We start from the raw sequence: 21,222 nt of genomic DNA, 5'->3' as shown, positions 1-21,222 counted from the left end.
AGGATACTTAGAAATTATCAATCACTGTACTAATCACTGCTACATATACAATCTCATTTAGTTCTCAAGGTAACTCTAGTAATTAGGTAATGTCATTATCCCCACTTACTGATAAGAAAACTAAGGCACAAAGGTGTTAAAAAATTTTTTCTAATTTCACAAGGTTGTACCTAGGAAACACAGAAGGCAGAATTTGAACTTCGGTGGTTAATTCCAGGGCATATGCTGTTAGAATTGAAGGTTTCATAAATCTAAATTATCATTTGGAATTTTCTTTACCTGTTTATACCCTTACTGTAAGAATTTTATTCACAATATTACAATTATATATTCTAGGTTATTATTAATCTTTAATTCTTTTCTTTTTACATATAGAGTTGATTACTAGGTAACAACTGGAGAAAGAGAAAGCAAAGAAATGAGGAGGAAGATGAGGAGGAGGAGACAAGAAGGTAGATAGAGCGTACAATCCTCTAACCAGTACATTTGACTCTCAGTGCAGGCAATTTGACAATAAAATCAGTTGAGGAAGTAAGTAGTTAAAGCTTTTGACACACAAGCCTTGGATGTTCATTGTAGTTTTTACACAGTACATTTTCTAACAAATGTTTATTGGGTGTTAACTTTCCATGCTTTCTCTAGTGTGCTTTTTCGGTTAACCTAGATGATCAATACTTAACTCTATGGGTATACAAAAAATGGTGAAATAAAACAAGGACATCAGTGCCCATTTATCTCAAGGTCCAGAGAAGTACAAGATCTGATTTCCACCTTTTAGCTCTGACCAGAGAATCCACACCATACACAGCAGACACAGCTGGAGCTGCTTCACCACAAAAGTGTTTTGAACAGCACTGACGGAAAGTGAGATGAGGACCCTAAACAATGTGTATTTAGTGCACTACCCACATGGAGTTGATTTCAGGGCATGCAGAGTAATTCAGATACACTCTTAAAATCTGACTACCATATAACATTACATATACTCTTATTTCTGAGGAAAGAAATAGGAAAGCCTCACACTCAAGGATATGAAGTTTTATAAATTGTAATCATCTATAAAAACTGAGAAAAAGTTTTCACCATCAACCCAAATGCCCACATTATTAAACATGCAGATTTCAGATAACCAAAATGCCATTTGTTTTCCTTCCTCCCTACTTCCACTACTCCCTCCCTTCCTTATAGCAATTTGCTTTAAATTTTTCACTTGCATTTGCTGGTATTATATTATTATAAACAGCTCCGGGAGAACATGAGAATCCAATTGTTTCCATGAATCATTGCACAGAATTGTTTCAGCTGTCATTATAAAAGACAAGTATGACTACCCACTGTCTTGCATACTAAAAGATTCTTTACCAAGTATCTATTTGCACACCTATCAAGCCACAGAGCTTCGTTTTCCCGAGCTATGGTGTTATGAGAAAGAATCCTGAATTACATATCCAGTAACATTCTTCTCATATAAGCACCACCTTACAATTTTCTGAAATTGAATGAAACAGTCCTCTGAAAGCCTTTTATAATTATCATACCTAATCTACTACCTACTTAGATTTCTTCAAAGGTAAATCTTTACTTGCATTCATAGTACCTAGAACTGGAAATCTGTTACTAGTCTTAACAGAATCTAGTACCAGATGAAAAAGTGTGGCATGGTGGAAAGGTTTAGAATAGGAATTTAAATCCCGGACCTCTCATTTATAAGATCTGTAATCTTGAGAAGTTACTCAACCCTGAGTCTCCATGTCTCTACCTGTAAAATTAGGGACAACACATCTACCTTGAAGAGTTATGGTGAAGATCAAATTAATGTAGGTGCAAGTATCCAGTATTTGGTTTGTATGAAACAAATGATACATTCTTTTTTTGTTTTGTTTTTTGTTTTTTGGTACCAGGGATGGAACTCGGATCCTTGTGCTTGTGCAGCAGGCGGCAAAACCACTGAGCTAAATCCTCCACCCCAATACATTCTTTTAAATAAAACTTCACAGAAAAAAAATTGTTTCACCTAAACAAAAACAAATAAAATTCCTTGAAGAAAGAAATTCTGCTTTTTACAAATCACAACCAAAATTCCTTGAAATAGAAGTTTTCCAGTCCCAATATACCTATGACCCATTGCTGAGTGCTCAGACCATATCAACAGAATAAAAAAAAAAAAACAGCAAAAAATACACATGGTACTATCTCCAAAAAGAGGTAGAGAAGAGAGGGAATCACTCTTTATACAAGAAAGACCAAAACACACAGTATTTGCTGCTGAGAACTGTATTTCTAAGATTAGCAGAATCCTTGGCTCCAGGTACCCAGCCATCCATCAGACCTCGTGCATTTAGAGGCTGTAACCTACTTGCTCAGACTGAATTTTTAAACAGAAGCTGCTAAAACAGCTATCAGTGCTTAAATTGACAATAAATAAAAAGTCTAAATGACCACATCCTATGAATAACTTTCAAAGCTTGATTATTTGCTTTTCTTTTGGAGAAACTGTTGCCCTGATGAATCAGTGATCCCTGACCCCATACTAAATATTCTAACATGTTAGAACCATTTTCACACCATTTTTCATCTCTAAATCACATCTAAAATTAAGTTCCTACTACTGTGCTAAAGAACCCCAGTACATCCTCATGAACAGCTTGAAAACAGATTGCCTAACAATTTTTCTCTCACTAAAATTTTCTTTTTAAAAAAATCAACTTGAAGAGTCGTAGATATGCTAGCTTGTTAGATCTTTTAGTGGATTCGTTAGGTATTCTTAACTGCACCACAGCTCACAACAATAACAGATACTATCCTCCACGTGTAGTTTGAAATTACTATTTGCACTGAAAGTTCCAACATAATCTTGCCTTAGGACCAAACTCATAAACAATTAGATTTCTAGGACAGTTGGATAAAGAAAGAACCTTGCCAGGCATTATAGGGAACAAACTCAGAGTGTGTGTTACTCAGAAAAATGCAAAAGAAATATATTACAGAATAAAAAGGGGTAACCTAAAAAGCACTAATAAAGTACTATTTTAATGCACTCACCAAAGGTCAATATAATTTACTGTAGTTTTATATAAATAATACTTTTAATACATAGTTACTGCATTAAATACTATAAATCTCAATGTAACATCAGTCTTGCTTTATTACAGTAGCTTGTGAACATTAATAATTTTAAATTTTTTACTAAAAACCCATCAGTAATTACCCCAGTCCTGCTTGTCAGCTATGTTTCTTTGAAATGTTTTTTAAGATTAAATATTTACATTCAAGAAGATATCTTTTACCATACTACATAAAATACCTTATCAGATGAAGCACATATTATTAAACTAGCAGTATATGTTGGAAAGATTGATTTTACTGAAATAATTCATATATGAAATCTATTATTCCTGGCAGTATGCTCAAGACCTAAATTACATAGAAAAAAAAATTATGTGCTAAAAAATCTAAGAAATATTACAAATAAAGGTATACACAATTAACCCCCCAAAAAATTAAATCTTTTTAAAAACAGTCTATTATAATTCCCTAGCAAGATTACAAATGTCAAGCAAAAATGTCTTTCAAGTAACATTCAAGCTATTAGTTTATAATCATAACATAAGCTTCTCCTAACACACCATCATCTCACACAATGAGGTAGGCTTTGAAGCTAGAAAAATTAAAAGGTAAAGTAATACAGATAAGACCGTGACAGCTAAAAGAGGTACAAATCACTCACATGAAGTGGCTGCTCTTCCACTCTTCAATCCGGCTTTCTCTTACCACATCAGCCAGAACTTCAGAACTCGAGGGCATAACACCTTTGACACCCTCCCAAATCACAAGAAACCACTAACTGCCAACCAAAAAAAAAAAAAAAACCTGCAGCTAATTAATCTCTGCCAAGTCCCAGGCTACCAACTGCAGCCATAACTTTAAGCAACATCTAATTTGCTAAACAAAGCAATGTCAACTTTGTTCAACAATTAAAGGAGTTAAAAACATAAAGTAAATGAAAGAAGTGAAGACTCCTGGCCTGTTGGGAGATACAGAACCCCACATGCCTTCTGCCACTGCTGCTACAGTTAAGCAAACTTTACAAGCTAGTCAAGCCATCATCCAATAGAGCCTATTTGCTGAGCAACAGTGGAGCTTTGTGGTTTGCCTCACAGTTGACAGTAAGTTATGAGCCCTTTGTGAGCACAGGGGAAGGAAAACAGAGATCGGAATTTGGCAGGAAAATATAATACAGAATTCTCCTGTCTATGGAACCTGAATTTTTGTGAAAACAATCAAGCATTGTTGAAAGAAAGAAAAGCAACTTTGACAGATGAAATATAGAGGGGCCCCTTTTAGGAAAACAGTAAACAAAGCGCCATTCAGGCCAGGTCCATTCTGTCATTTATAAAGATAGTTTCTTCAGTGTGGTGAGAGTTTACAGCAAAGAGTTCAGATTCAACAAATCAAGTGTAAAATCTCCCACAGTCCCCATTAAAAAAAGCCTGCTAGGAAAAGACAGGAATGCCAAAGAGAAAAATATCACAAGTTTTTCTGTTTAGTGGAGAGGATACAATAAGTAGATGGGGTGAAAGGGACTCTAAGAGAAGTCTGAAAGACAAGCCAAAAATCTAACAATTGTTAATTATAAAGGGCTAATTTTGTCAGGGACAGGAAAAGAGGAGGACACTGGAGATCACTCAATAGAAATATGAAAGGAAGAAGCCATTCTTCAACATTGTTGGAGAACTATGTCTCTATTTCTCTAGGCTGGACCTCATGAGGTCACCATTGGCACGAAAGGCTCAAAAACTTGGGCTTGATACTACTATAGTTTGGCCATCTGGAATGTCAGCACACAGTGCACTACTTTCTCCAAAGTATCTTAATTCCTCCTTCCAAAAATAGGCACCCTGGCCAGCTTTAGTCACCCAAACTGGAAAATGTACAACACAGAATGAAATGAAAAGCATTTTTGTTTTCTCACCCTCCTCCACTAGAAGTAAGATTTCTGTGGGGGAGGGGGAACTAAGGCAAAGGGGCTCAGAACACTGAAGCACTAATTAACAGAGCCTATTTCTGCTACACACATGGTTGGCAATTGTTTAGTACTTATAACCAACACAAGTTTGGGGGGGTTGTTTTTTGTTTTTTTTGTTTTGGTACCGGGGATCAAACTCATCAAACTCAGGACCTTGCACTTGTGAGGCAGGTGGCAGAACCACTGAGCTAAATCCCTGGCCCTAACCAACATAAATTTTGAGCATCCAACGGATTATTAAAGTCCTATGTCTTTGCAGCTAACATAGTCATTGTTAATGCTCTAAAGAATTAAAAAGGAGCCACAAGCCAATGAAGTCACAGTTAGAATGAAATGACACATTACTTGCACATCATTTGGAAAACATGTATAATACTACTTGGTTTTCGCTACACCCAACTAAAGCGACAGCCCTTCACTGTGTGTCAATCTGGAATCAAACCAAGCCACACCTAAGCAAATAATGCTTAGTAGATGCAAAATAATATGGATTCCTTTATTTAGTCTACCCAAACAATTTATTTCACCAACGAAATCCGATAATAACTAGCTACAGTTTCAACATTCCTTTTAAAACAAAGCCCACAAAATGCTGAAGTGTGCCCATAGGTCAAGAATAATGAAAGCAAGCATGCATATGGATTCAATGCTGCAGATTTATTCAGCATTGGTTAATGGTTTCTATAGAGATTGATGTCAATCTCTCTGGCCTTTCTTGTGTCAACAGTAAGTTACAACAAGAAAGATCGTGGCTTTTGCCTTTGATTAGAAGAGGTATCTTTCTCTAGTTGACTGAAGGTCACAGCATTTGCAACATGTGCTCACTTATTACAGCTCCCATGCAGAATGTATACATAAAAAGCTGATTTACTCCCCAAAAAGGGCCAGAGTCACAGTGAACAAAAGATGGTTCTGACCACATTAAATGGTTTTCTTTTCAAAGAAATTCTGCCCTGATAAGCCATTAAACATAAGCACATTGCTAATAAAATTTTAACTAGTAGACAATCTCCTTACCATTCTCCTGCCATTAGTGACTTTCAAAATTACAGAATGGCAGAATTAATCATTATATTGTTTCACCTTAATAATTACATTTGCAAGAAAATTCTTAATTTTATTATAAAAGAACAACAGTTCTACACAAGGAAGTACTATAGCAAATAAAGCTGAGTAAAACATGTATTCGGTATCTAAATGGGATGCATGATAAGTAAAGGATACTATTCAAATGGTAGAGCATCAACTTAAGCCCAAATCACTGGTCTAGGAAAAATACCTAAGAAAGAAGTACTTGGAGAAATTATCTGGAAGATAGTCCCTAAGAGAGAAAAAAATGTTTCTTTTTCTACGGCAGATAGTTTGTCATGGTTTGATGGAGACAGGAAAACAAGTCTCTCCAATCTTGCCTGAATTATTTATCTATAAAATGAGGTATATTCTCAAGTGTTAAATTTTATGAGTCAGTGACTCTGAGGCAATCCTAATAGAAAAACTAAGATTTTGGCTAGCAAACCACAGAAGTCATCAGTCCTGTGTCTACTAACTCTGTTATTTAGCCTGTAGGTATTTGCTGAGTACCTGCTCCATGTCACATACTGCAGCAACTGCCAAATGTACAAAGGCATACAAGACAGTTACATCTAATACAAATGCTCCTATGATAAGCATATGTCCTGATACCTCTATCATTAGTTAAAAATATTATAATCCCCAAAATTCATTTAATGTATCTAACCTGTCTACTGTGCTAGCTTAGCAACAATATACACTGGAACACTGGTTGTTCATCCTTGTGATTATGTGGCTGATGGGCCTGCAGCTTTCTGCCACTGTTCAGCAGCATGAGAGAGTACTGTGTAACATAATCACTCACCTGGGAAAATATAAAAATTTAAAATTTGAATTATAGTTTCTACCGATGCATATTGCTTTTGCAACATAATAAAGTTGAAAATTGTAAATTGAGTCAACCTAAGTCAGGGACTATCTATAGTTCACAGTCTAGCAATAAATTTAAATGGAAAATAAATCATTATAAGGTGATATAAGTAATCAAGTACTAGAAAGGTATGTCATGGAAGAACCAAAGAAAAAGCAAATAACCCATTCTGGAGGGTCCAGTGGCATTATAACAGTTTCATTTAGATGGTTTCTGCGCCACCAGACTCGGCAAGATGGTTTCTGAAGAACGAGTAGAAGTCTGTCTGGTAGGAATAAGAATAGATATTTCAGGATATGCTGAGATTGCAAGACATATTCCAAAGGCAACAAGAAGAATGTCAAGGTAGTTGGAATATAAAGCATATTGTGAGAAGTAGAAGGAAAAATATAGAAGGATGGCAGACTACAGACTGGAAAGGATTTTAAATGCAATTCATAGTTCAGATTTTATCTTCTGGTATACAGCACATTGTTGAAAGTTAAACAAGGGAGTAGCATAGTCTAAACTCTCCTTAAGAAAAAAAAATCCCTGGAGGCTTTAGTAAGGGTGATTCATACAAAAGGTTGTATATATGTTTATGCTCCTGCCATTTCTATTTATGTGTACTTAACTGCCTTCTTATCTTGTCCTTGGTGCTCTGCTGGACATGTGCTGACCAGTTACACTCTACCTCCACATTCTTTCAAGTCTCTGCTTTTAGTCTCTACAACTGTCACTGATAAATGTTGCTGAAAGAATGTAGATGAAATGAAGGGTTGAGGGAAGAAGGAAAGAATATGAACAATTACAAAGTAAATACCTGGGAGAAAGGAGAAATGCTATACTAATAAAAATAACAGCATAATGGTTAATAGTTTTGAGTACATTCTATATACCAAGCTCATAACTTCAGGGTACCTCATTGAATATCAAAATAACTCTGCAACAAACTTACTAATTTATCCCCATTTTCAGATAAGCTCAATGAAGCTTAGAAGTGGTTAAACTAATTTGGCTATGTTTATAAAGTTTATAAAGTAAATAAGAGAGAAGAGTTTCAAACCAGTCCTTTCTGATTCCAAACCCATGTTTTTACCTCTTATGTTATATTCTCACCTCTTATGTTATATTCTCAATGATATCATTTACTAAATATTAACTATGTGTCAAAAACTATAGTAGCTACTTTATATAGGCAAATAGCATTGTCCCCACTTTAAAGACAGGAAAACTAAAACTCTGAGAGATTAATGCCATGCAGCTAGTAATAGGTTATACCAGAGATTTAACCTGATCAGTTTGGCTGCACCCTTTCCACTATAAATTAATGTACATATTTCCCTTTCCTACTCCTTCCTCCCATCTCTACATGTCCAGATTCCACTTTCAAGGCTCAGCTCATATCTTACCTTCTCTAGAAGCCTTTCAGGAAAATATCACCCCATCATTGCACTCCTATTGAAATTACTTGTGTAATATTCATTTAATTCAATCAAGATGGATTTGTATTTGTGTCCTCTTCTATGTATTTTTGTTCTATGTCAACAGTCAGCTGACGTACGACAGAGAGTACCCATAGCAGGTCCCTCAGGCAGTCTGCACCACACAAACATATCTTATTTAATCTCAGCTTCCAGGAGGGGATAAGAATTGTGTCATAATTCTTTGTATCAGCCAAGATACTTGTATGACTCCTAAGCCCATAATAAGACTTAATAAATAATGTGCTGATTGATTCCAATATACTCTAATAGTAGGAAATTTTAAATAATAATAATAATAATAGCTAACTCCACAAATACATAATGAATGAACGTAGGCATATGTATGTATGTATATGAATTGATGTATGCATAGTTCAGTCCTCACAAAACTTAACAATATAGGCACAGAGGAAACTAAAGAACAAAAATGTTAAGTGACTCATCCAACTTCATATAGCTAACAAATCCATACAGGTTCACTCCAGAATCTGCATCCCCTTGACTATTTTATAGTACAATCTTCATTCAATAGATATTCCAAGACTAAACAATTCTCTTCCCTTTAAAAAAAATGGTAAAGTTCACACATTATTTCTGCTACATACACTGGCTAAAGGAAATAGGAAAGGAAGAGTCTGTCTGCATAGAGCAGAAAGTCTGAGCAGTGATACAAAACTCTGGGAAAGTAAGAAAAGACAATCAAGCGGTATTCCTCTGAAAAAAATTAAGAGCATGACAAGTATGCCATTTTTGCACAAGTTTCTATGATTCATAAAGCATCCATATCAGTTTCCTCTCTAATACACCAAATTACATAGCATACCTCAGAGTGATCAACCATTGTTAGCAAAGACACTGAAACTCTACACCGGAATCATATAATCCTGAACCAGAAAAATGGAACCACCTCTGGACTGACACACACAGCTGCTTAGAGTATCAGAGAAACGGCCAGATGAAGATACCAAAAAAGAAAATGTTGATTTCCAAACCTTTTAAGCTTGATTATCTTGTTGAAAAGTCAGTGAGAAAAATAAGAGGCACATTTTTTTAAAAAGCAGCAAGAAATTCCTAATAATTTAGAGATGATGTAAAATAAAGATGTGATTATTGTTCGTATGTAAATTCATAATTTATAATTCACAAGGCCTTATCCTGTAGATTATTTCTTCTGCTGCTTTATGCAGTAGTTTGTTGATATCAGTAGTATTATCATCTCTACAAATGAAGTTCACAGAAGATAACGTCCCACAGTAATTTAGCTAGGAAGTAGGAGAGCCAGGAGTAAAATCTAAGTGTTCTAAAATAAAGCTCTTTTCCTTTTTATCATGAACTTCTTTTTTTTTTTCGTACCAGTGATCGAACTCAGGTCCTTGTGCTTCCGCAGCAGGCAGCGAAACCACTGAGCTAAATCCCCAGCCCCTATCATGCACTTCTTATTGAAAAAAAGAGAAATATGAGTCCTTTGTGTTACAAGGGAAAAACATAACAGTAATTGAAAAATAGATAATAACTGAAGCATTAGAAGAACAGAAGTCATCTCTCTGTGGTCTTTTAAGAAAACCCATTGGAAGTTATGATTTCCATCCCCACCATTCACTAACTTACTCCTCCCCTCGCCAGAATTTGTGGAACAATCGTTGTAACACAGTACCACCACTTTTGTGTCACAAATGTATAAAAAGCAAGCTCCATGACTCTATTCAGAGAAAACGCCAAAGGAAAAACAGAAAATCTAGAACACTGAAAATAAAACAATTTTCCCATATAACACAGTACAATAATTCTTCAAAGGAAAGTAAAATATAGCAGGATTATATAAAAAACATTGTGTGTTGTGATACATACATATCTATATATACATACATATATATTTTTTTGAGGGGAAAGAGGGTGCTAGGGTCCGAAAATGAAAGAAAGAATTTAAAACAGTAAAATTTATCTATAACTTGTTATTATATCAAAAATCTATGACACAAAGTAAAGGAAACTGCCTGCTTCCAAGTTCTATCATTTCCAGGAAAGTAGAGATCAATAAGCACAACGACTCTTTCTCAGAACTAACACATATCCCTCTGCACACCTCTGGTCACGGAGATGTCCATAAACCTTGTCAACTTGCCATTCTAACATGTAAACACATGACTGCAGATAAGAACATTTCTACCTAACCCATATATTATTTTAGTCACTGTTCTGTTAAGTAATTTATTCCATATATATATATATATATATATATATATATATATGGACTACATGACACACATATATATAGTGTCACCTAAGTTCCTTGGCAGGAACAATTTGTTATATGTGTGGGGGTTTTTTTCCAACAACACTTAGAAAGTATATGATACTACCAGCACATTGAATTACTTAACAAATTCACTATACGAAAGTTGTATTTTTCAAACCTAACATTTCTTCCTCCACAACCCTTTCTATTCCAGTTAGCTAGAGCATTTTTAACAACTTCTAAACCAAGACCCTGGCCTAAAAGACTCTAGCAGAAATTTTCTAAGCTTAGTACATAATAAGAATAACCCTATCCTAATATTCTTTCCCAGGAAAACGTGTCAGGACTAGCAGGACAAGCCCTTCCCAAGACAGTTTTCCCATAACATAATTGAGTGGCCCCAAGACTTGTATTTTCAGGTAAAGAAAGACTTTTACTAGGCTAGCTAAAGGGAAATTTTCTTCAGCTGCACTTACAAAGTTGCTCTGCTCCACAGCTAGGCTTCCCATAGGGAAGTGGCCAGCACTGAATGGGAGCACTAAACTGAGGACAAGAAGATTGTTCTAGTTCTGTCACTAATATGTTATTTGACAAGGGGGGAAAACAACATTCCTAATCACATAATATAACAAAAATTTTAGATGCAGAATATAGCAACCGGGCGTATGTTTGAGAACCACTTCTGTCGATGGGTATTTTCTTAATCACTCAGCCAAATGGTTGTACATATTTCAAATCCAGTGCTCTGAGGCTTTCTTTGTAATTCTGGATTGCTAGGTTGTTGCCTGCATTTGCCTTCTTCTGTAAAAATGCCAAATGTATAGAAATTTCAGCCATTAGATGAGATGCTCATCTTGACAATTTATTATGCTGTTTGGTGTCATGTTGACATCTTACTGATGATGTTCATGACGTTTTATGCCTTTATTTTGTTCTTTGGTTTCAATAAAAAGAAAAGTAGAAAGCCCTAGACTAATGAATTCAGACTCTTTTCAGAAACAGTGCTGCTTCCTTTCCATGAGATCAGGAAAAGGAAATATTTCTGGTTGCAGACATATGTGGCACAGACATGAGATCACAGCTTTAAGCTTAATAGGAGAACATAACAATCTACTCATTGTTTACACATTAACCCAGAGGGCAGCTGGAAATCACAACCAACCATATGCAGCGCTGAACAAGTGGTCATGACTTTATTAATAAAGCCAAGTACTAACCAATAGGATTCTGGGAATAGTAGAGTGAAGGGCAGAAGTCTCTTACTCTCAGCCCCTCCAAGTACTAGGCATAGGGCCCAGGCTATTGTTGAAAATGCCCTCTGGGATTACACTATTCTGTCTGCCAGGATTTCATTTGCCATCTTTCCTATTTCCCAGTTCTCTCATATAGTGTTTAATCAGCTGCTGGAGTCTAGTTAGAAAGGACTCCTTTTTCTTCTTACATGCTAACATTCTGAAAAGGGAACAAATTATAAAATTATCTACATACAATTGAGTCAAATCACAAATATAGAAATTCTTTTGTACAACAAAAACTCTTTCATATAGACAAAGAGACACAAAATATCTCAGTATTTCCAACTCTATGACAGCTATAGGTAAGAGTATCCTCAACAAGAAAGTAATATTGAGAAAGGACATTGCAAGCAAGTTGCAGAACAAAGATCTATACCCAAGTCTAAATGTCATACCTTCATTATTCAATGTCTGCCATAGAGAACAAATTACTTGATAACTGTGATTTATCACAATTATTTTCTGTATACATTGAGCTATATACAAATTTATTAGGAAAATGCACTACTCAAAATGATTCACTGTTTAACACTGAAGCGTTTCTCATGTATATCAGTGTCACAATTTAAATTTTCTATCTGGTTCTTTGGTTTTTTGTTTGAGTTAGGTTTGGTTTAGTTTGTGGTTTTGTGGTGCTGAGTGCTAGGGATCAAACACAGGGCCTTGCACATGCTAGGCAAGTGCTCTACCACAGAACAACATACACAGCCCTCATTTTTTCATGTCTTTTCCATACCTAACAGAGAATGTAAGATCATGAATTTGTAATCCAAATACAAAAATCATAGGACAAGAAAATACAAAACATCTAAACACCTACAAGCCTTCATTAAAGTGAATGTGTCTTATTAGACTAATAGAAATTAAATATTCAAAAACTTCTAGAAAGATGGCACTCATATGTTTCTAATAACTACTTTATCCAAAGTGTAGTGAAAGGGGAATCTGAATGTGTAATATAGTTCCTTAGATTCTCTCTAAGGTATAGTTTGTATCTGCTGCATGTTGATTCTGCAGTGTATTCTGACTTTGGTTTCACTCTGACTTATTTCAGGAACAGAAGTTTCTTATTTGAAGTACACTTCTGTTTTTATTTGAATTATCACTTTCAAGCTAAATATACCTTCAGTTTTTCTATTGGGCCTAAGATAACGACTAAGAAAAGGAAAGAGCAATATTCTAAATGTACCCCCCTCTCATATCATGCTATATTCATGACAGGCTAGGAGAAACAGTATGCTTTCCACTGAGATACCTAATGATTTCTCTAGTGTTCAAAGCCATTCACAAATTTATGACACAAGATACAACCACATTTTTTCCCTTGTGGCTTAAGCAAAAGAAGCTGCACTTAAGACACTTGTGTACCTACAGTATGAGGCAAAAAGAAGAGAATTAGTAGCTCAGTGAAGTGAGATTTATCTCAGATAACTCTTTTGGAAATTAATATCTCCTTGGAATACAATCCTTAATATTGCCCTCAACTTAGCTATGTCATAAAATGAATGATTAACAAATGCTGAGCCACAGCAGTCTGAGTGAAAAAGTCATAATGGTCAAATTTTCCAATGCACTAAACATTGATATTAGCATAAAGAGAAATTTTTATCCAGCATATCTAGCATATTATATGTACAAAAGCACAAAGGCTATGGACTATAAAAAGTTACTTTCCTAGGAAGTATTAAAACAGTATTCTTTTATCTATTGGTCACAAAATAATTGTTTTATTAATTAGCATTTTTATTATGCTTTCCAATTTATAGCAGGTAACAGAGACATAGCAAAAAGAGCACTAGGGCCAAGGATTTAGCTCAGCAGCACCACGCCTGCCTTGCAAGCACAAAGTCCTGAGTTCAATTCTCAGAACCAAAAAAAAAAGAGCACCAACACTGGAAAATTATAAAATTATGTCTCTCATCACTTTTTCTTCAGTGTCTACATTTATAAAAAGTTCAGAATAAAAAGTGAAGCTATATTTTTCAATAAAAGGTGCACATAAAACTGAGTATCCACAAACAAAAATTAAAGTTGAACTTCTACCTTACACTAAATACAAAAATTAATTTGTAAATGAAATGAATTAAAGATTAATTTGTAAAAATGAAATGAATTAAAGATCTAAACATAAGAGAAATTTTTACATTGGATTTATAATTATTTCTTGACATTACAAAAATGTACAAGCAACAAATGAAAAACAGATATACTTCATCAAATTAAAAACTTTTGTACATTAAAAGCCAGTATCAAGAATGGGACATATAGAATGGAACACATAGAATGGAAGAAAAAAATTTCAAATCATACAGTTGATAAAGTATTAATATATTGGAGATATATAGAACTTCTATGACTCAACAACAAAAACAAAACAACTCAATTCAACAATGAACAAAAGACTTGGATACTTCTCCAAAGATAGTATACACATGGCAATAAGTATTTGAAATAATGTTTAAGATTGCTTGTCAGTAGGCAAATGCAACTCAAAACAATGAGACACCATTGCACGACCATTATGTTAAGAATCAAAACACAGAACATTTTTCTTCCTGTGGCAGACTTCCTTACCTTATTCAAGTCTATGCTCAAATGCCATGTTCTCAATGAATCCTCTTCTGAGCATCCTATTTAAAATTGCTTCCTTGCACTGTCAACTCCCTTTCTACTTTATATTTTTCGTTTTGTATAGCACTTGTAAATTTCTAACATACTATATAACTGTCATGTTTATTGTTATCTGTCTCTCCACTTTATAATATAAGCAGCACAAGAACCAAAGTATTTGTTTTTTAACTATTTTGTTTTAATTGCAAGAAAAGTCCCACCTGGAACATAATAGATGTCCCATAAACATCTGTTGCATGAATGGACTAATTTCTTGCCTGGATACAGACTAGAGTTTTGTAAACCAAATCATATTTACAATTAATCAGTGCTTGTCCTCTTCAATACGAAATATCATCTTCATTTATGATCAATAGCTAAAACACTATGGCTTAAAATGTAAAATGATCTGCTTTACTGAACATTTCAATAGAGTCAGGTCTTAAATTTTTCTTCATGTCTTAACATGTACAGTATATGTTCATTTATTATATCTTGACTCCTACTATACATCACCCTTTTATTCTCTGCTTTGTAAGGCTGAGGCACATTACTTCCCAGGCTTCATTGCCAGCTGGCTTCCTGTTAAGTTCTGCCAATAAGAGTAACAAGAGGGAAGAAACATCCTTTTTCTAGCTCTTATCATCATTCCTTTGTAGCAAAATATACTTATGCCTGCATTATTTTACATTACCACTAATAATGGATTCTTTCAGCACCCCCCAATACCAGGTACCCAAGCCCCTCAGCAGTACCAGTGCCAGCTGGCCACAATACTCTCATTGATTAGAGCACAAGCCACGCCATGTTCTCAATAGTCTGAGCACAAGTCACATAGCACACCTTCCCCTCAAAAGCTCAAGTCCCAATTTCAAGCTGTTTCAAGCTTCTACATTTAAGGAACATAATTATTTCCATTCCGTTTCACTAGCCCTATGGTTGGTACTTACTCCATACAATTATTATCTGTATTACCTCAGCTTCCTTTTTTACTTTATTCACCTTCAAATGCCTATATAACAAATTCCTCTAATTAAATCCATTTGTTTGAACTACTTATAGTGTTTTGTTCTGACTGGATATGACTATACTCAGTACAGTACAACATTTCAGGCAGACCAGATCGACAAGAGTATAAATTTATATGTTCATCAGTCAGAATTCAATATAATTCAATTTTTTATATTATCTTACCAAAATATGAGAAAATAGGTCTCTAAAATAGAAAAAAAAATGGATTGAATCCAGAAGTACAGGTGGCCTGCAATTTCTACTTAACCAATGGTGGATTAAAAATGTAGTTAGACTTACAATGGTTGTATCTGTACTGAACATATACAGACTTTTGCCAATTTTCTCTCAAGAGTATAGCATTTACATTGTATTAGATAATATAAGTACTCTAGGAATGATTTAAAGTATACAGGAGGATGTGCACATGTTATGTATAAACACTACACCATTTTATATAGATACTTAATCATGGATTTTGGTATCCACAAGGAGTCCTGGAACCCATCCCACATGGATACCAAGGGATAACTATGTTCATACCCTTGCACTCTCATCATCATAAATTTTTATCTCCAACCCCCTCCTCCCTAACGCCTACTCTGAATCTCCATTTGTATCTCAAACTTTACAAGCCCAAAACGGAGCTCCAAATAGTCCCTCTAAAACCTGTTTCTTCCGAATCCATCCCAATTAGCTTAATGGCAATTTATCCTTAGTTTCTCAATCCAGAATCCTGGAGTCAGCCTCAATTTCTTTTGCGCTCTCATCCTCCAAATCTAGTCTGTCTGAAATTCTTATTGGTTCTTTAATCAACATATAGTTATAATATAACCACTTCTTGCCACTTCTACTGCTACACGAAGCCATCACAAACTCTCACTTTGGGCCAGGGATTTAGCTCAGTGGTTCTGGCGCCTGCCCTGCAAGTGCAAGGACCCGAGTTCGATCCCCGGCACCAAAAATAAATATATAAATAAAAACTCTCACTTAGATTATTGTAATAGCCTCTTAGGCAGTCACTCTTTTTCTACTCTTTTGTACTCTTACAATTTATTCCTAGCAACAACATAAGGGATAATTTAAGAGACAAGTCACATCATATCACACTTTTCCTAAAAATGTTCCAAAGGCTTCCATCTAACTAAAAAGTAAATGCCAAAATCCTTACAATGACCTACAAGTTTTTCTAGTTAATCTGGCCCATTACTTTTCTGACTTCATTTTCTATTATTTCCCCTTCATTCAACTGTCTCCAGCCATTTCGGTCTGCTCTCTGTTCCTTGAACATGCTAGACATTTCTACCTTAGTCTCTGTACTGGCTGGCTCCCTCTGCCTGGAATACTCTTGCCTCAGCTATTTACATGGTTCCCTTTCTCTATTACTTCAAGTGTTTGGACAAAAATTCTCACCTCATTGAGATCTTCCCTGATCATCCTATTTAAAACTGTATATTATGGGCCAGGGATTTAGCTCAGTGGTTCCACCACCTGCCTCACAAGTGCAAGATCCCAAGTTCGATCCCCCATACCAAAAAATAAAGAAAATTATATATTTCCACCCTGCATACATGCTATCCTTCTTTCTTTTTTTATCTTTTTTCCATAGTATTTATCCTCTAGTTGCTGAGATTTTTTTTCTTTCTGTTTCCCTTCACTAGAATACAAGCTTCTTGAGGGCAGAAATTTCTATTTTGTTTCCTGATGTATCTCCAGTGCCTGAATGGGGCCTGGTACATAGTATGTGCTCAGGAGAGAATTACTGGATGAATCTCCAAGCTCTAAAGCACAAAATAATGAGTGAATACAATACTTGTACACATAGAAATATTGTGTGACATACTTTGCATGTGTATATATAGATGTATTTAATCCTGAATTTATTCTGAATAAAATCTTTTACAAACTCTATTACTAATTAATAACCTTTATGTATTGCTATGAAAATCTCGAATTTATAATACTAATACACAATATATGGAGGCCCTTTAACATAGTATTTAAGTGCCAGTTTTCTACCCTGAATTTTTATCCTATTAACTCTGGCTAGTTATATGAACTGAGTGCCTCATATTCCGCATCATACAATCTTCATTATAAAACCTAAGTCATAGAAGTGATATAAAGGATTAAATTATGTAGTATAGCTAAAACACTTTAGCACAGTGCCTGGTCCATAGATCATAACCAGTTTAACTTAGCTATTATCTTATAAAAGGCATTAATATTTATTGAATGACAAGTAAAATTCCCAAATTCTGTATTTTGTACTGCCTTAATTGGTTATATTACAAGTTTATTGAAGACAAGAATCATTTTAATTCAATACATAATTGGTTACTTCAATTGATTATCTATATACTTATATCTAGTAAAAATACAGTTGCAAAAGCCAAGTTACTCAAGGTGACCAGAATAATACAGGACTCAAGAAAAGCAAGTTAGTCCTGCCTCTTCATCACACTAAGAGAGATACTAAAGTATATTGAAGACTTCTTAATATTGTACAATATACATGTTTTTTTCTAGCAGAAACGGAAAATAATAAAAAATGAATAAGAAAATAATAAAAATGAAAATAAAAAGTGAGTAAGAAGTAGAAGCAAAAAGAAGGAAAGTGAAGATGGAGAGCAGGCTTTAGAATTGAAGGGCCAACCAATAAAGGTTTTTTACACCATAAGGGAAGAAGAAACACTAAGAAAAATTTGTGCCGAGAGTTAAGAATAGGTCTATGTTGGAAAGGGTACTTCTCCAAAAGATTGTCCAAAGATAAGCCCAACTGAGTGAGACTAATACCTGACTCGAAAATCAGTTAATCACTGGATACAAGAATCTGAAGCACTAGACTTTCACAGAAAAGAAGCTGCATAAGAATTAGAATAAAGGAAAAATAGGAGAATAAGCTCATCATTAACTCTCTTTGAATTGTTGATGGACAGAGCCAGTATAAATTAGTAAATTTGACATCACCCTGTCAACCTGCATTAAACCAGAAGTGAAAGATTCTTATAAAAATTTTAAATTAATATTTAAATATATAAAATACTATTATTTACTAAGAACTCTTATCCATCACTTTGAAGGTATTTCATTTTCTTCTTGAAATTAGTTAATGTAAAATTAGAAATTAGTTAATATGAACTATAGAAATTAGTTAATGAGAACTGTACTATAGAAATTAGTTAATGTGAACCATACTGAGAATTTGCCACACTCATAAATATGTCACAAATACTTTTTAAACCCTCCCAAATCTAGCTTCTTAGTGTGAATAGTTATCAAGAGCAGTGGGAGGAGAAAATGGCATCGTGCAGAACATTATCACAGTAGTGTATTGGTATGTGAATATCTCAGTGCACCAGTGCACAAAAAGAAATGTAATTTCATCATGAAACAGTAGTTGTGATACAAATTATTTCAGTTTTATGTCCCTAACATATTCTCATTATTCAGAGACAGAATGATAGCTGAAAAGGACAATTTACAATGCACAGTTCTGTATTTCTACAAAATGTAAAGAAATAAACTCTAGATATGCCAAAACCAGATTTTAACCCACTCCTCCTTTTATATTTTGTTATTTTTCCTGGTTCTAACTGCCTTCTTTGGATAACTCTTTCACTCCCAAATAAACTTCAAATCCTACTTTTAGCTCTTGCCATCTGTAGTACCTTCCTCTACTGCTCTGGAGATAGTGCATCTAATAAATAAATAGTGTGACATTATGCCTGAGAATTTAATTGATGGATTTCTATAATTTTCAGAGGTACAATCACACTCTGGAATTACTCTATTTTATTCCAAGCATTTGCAGTCTTATGGTTTACATAACATATAGTTATGCTTGACTCTATAATCTTCAAGAAAAACAGTGTACAATGAATATGTTAAATAAACACACAAACATAATATATATAATATCCTAGATATTATTAGAGCATAATCATGCTGGAAAGAAGGAAAAAAGGAAGGAAGAAAAGCGAAAAGGATAGAAGGAAGGAAGAAAGAAGGGAAGGAAAGAGGGAGTGAGAAAGGAAAGGAGGAATTTATCTTGATTAATGCAGCCATTAAGCCTTTGGTATATTTAATAAATACTCAAAGGTGTTCCTCTTTGACCCACATTTAACTCAATACATCTCCTCCAGCCTCTACGCAGATATCAACTCACTACATTATACTGCATCACAACTTACATCATAATCCCAAATCTTTCTCTGCACACCCTATGTGCCTCTTAATCATTCAGAACATCTTGGACTTCATGTGCACACATCTGGGAATTAACTCTTATAAAACATCAAAAACTCCACAAAAATCTGCCAAAAACATCAGAAATCTGTAAAACTTGTTGACAAGTCACGATACAGATTTTAATATTGCATTTTTTGCTTTAAAAATGCATTCAACCTGTGGTATTTGAAATATTGTATTGCTCTAAAATTTGTTTTGTTTTGTTTTGTTTGGGTTTTTGAGGGGGGGTTATTTTTTTGTTTTTGCTTTTTTGAGAAAGTGTCTTGCTATGTAGTTCAGGCTTCTCTGAAACTCTGTTGCCCAGTTTGGCCTTAAACTTGTGTTAATCCTCTTGCCTCAGGCTCCTGAGTGTTGGGATTACAGGGATGCCCAGTTTATATTTCTAGAACTAGTTAGAAAAGTGTTGCCATAATTTTACCCAAAGAGCCACTAAGAATGTAGAAGTGTTAAAAAGAAAAATTATAGGCTTGTGAATTAGTCATAGTATAACTCAGTATCTACATGTGATACAGTAATTAGTAAAGATTCTAATGAACTGAAAAAAATTAAGTTCTCGACAATGAAAATATTCTGAATAAGTTTTATAGATTTCTTATATTTTTGGTACACTTTTTAGAAGCTGGTACAAACAAAAGAAAAATGAAGCCAAGAGATCTTAAGCCACTTGCTCAAATTCAAGGAATTAGCGTTACTTAGTACCAGAGTTAGGATTAGAACTCACTTCTCCAAATTCTAAAACACTAAAGATTTGAAACTAGAATCCAGATCTCTAAATTGAAAAGCCCTGAGTATTATACAGAAAACAGAAAAGGAAATGGGCCTGGTCTAGAGAACTTAGTGAAAATGTATAGGTGCATATTTCTGGTGATAAATATTATATGATCACATTAATGGAGGCAATCAAAGAGCTAATGCAAACAGGATTTTTAAAAAAAACAATTTAGGTAATCCCAAATAATTTATGTGCACTTCTGGCAACCCAATGTGATTTTTGTTTTTCCTCCTGCACCTATACCCTCTGAATTTGTTTGGTTTAACATTATTAGAATAAACTACCATTTAAAAAATTGGCAAGGGCTGGAAGTAGAGGTAGGACTAGAAATAGGGAGATGGGCATCCTTGCTAGAAATATACTAGCTATCGAGGGAAACTCATTCCAGAACTAAAAAAAACAAACAAAAAAAAACCTTGTATTTAATCCTCAAGACATAATCCATGTATACTGATAGTTAATTATAATTACTAGTGAAATATTTCACCTACTTTCTATATAGTCCTGCCTTTAAGTGGCTAAAGCCTCATTCTAAGGATAGGTAATGGGAATATGAGAAGAGAAAACATGGAAATGGAGTTTTAAAACACAGCACTCTTGCTATAGTAAGAGT

At 34.5% G+C, this 21,222-nt stretch overlaps 1 protein-coding gene across 47 annotated transcripts in view; it reads right to left on the bottom strand.

Moving 5' to 3' along the window:
• The window catches only part of Sox6 (SRY-box transcription factor 6), a 689,857-nt gene that overhangs the window by 360,776 nt on the left and 307,859 nt on the right, over window positions 1-21,222 (bottom strand). For 2 of the 47 annotated variants that reach the window (XM_021263839.2, XM_087211295.1), the window contains exon 1: window positions 3,728-8,709. The exons of 30 other annotated variants lie outside the window; for them this stretch is intronic. In XM_021263839.2, the coding sequence (XP_021119498.1) occupies window positions 3,728-3,804 (77 nt within the window). In that variant the 5' untranslated portion in view covers window positions 3,805-8,709. Of the gene's footprint in view, window positions 1-3,727; window positions 8,710-21,222 lie in introns of those variants that run through there. 15 more of the 47 variants (XM_021263845.2, XM_004851477.3, XM_087211299.1 and 12 more) reach the window with 12 other exon arrangements.

Source organism: Heterocephalus glaber, unplaced genomic scaffold (genome assembly GCF_053883595.1).
Source record: "Heterocephalus glaber isolate CG9 unplaced genomic scaffold, H.glaber_assembly_v1.0 deba00001428, whole genome shotgun sequence".
In the NCBI taxonomy this organism is placed as follows: domain Eukaryota; kingdom Metazoa; phylum Chordata; class Mammalia; order Rodentia; family Bathyergidae; genus Heterocephalus; species Heterocephalus glaber.
Note: the sequence above shows the minus strand (reverse complement) of the source record. Positions and strands in the feature narration are given on the sequence as shown.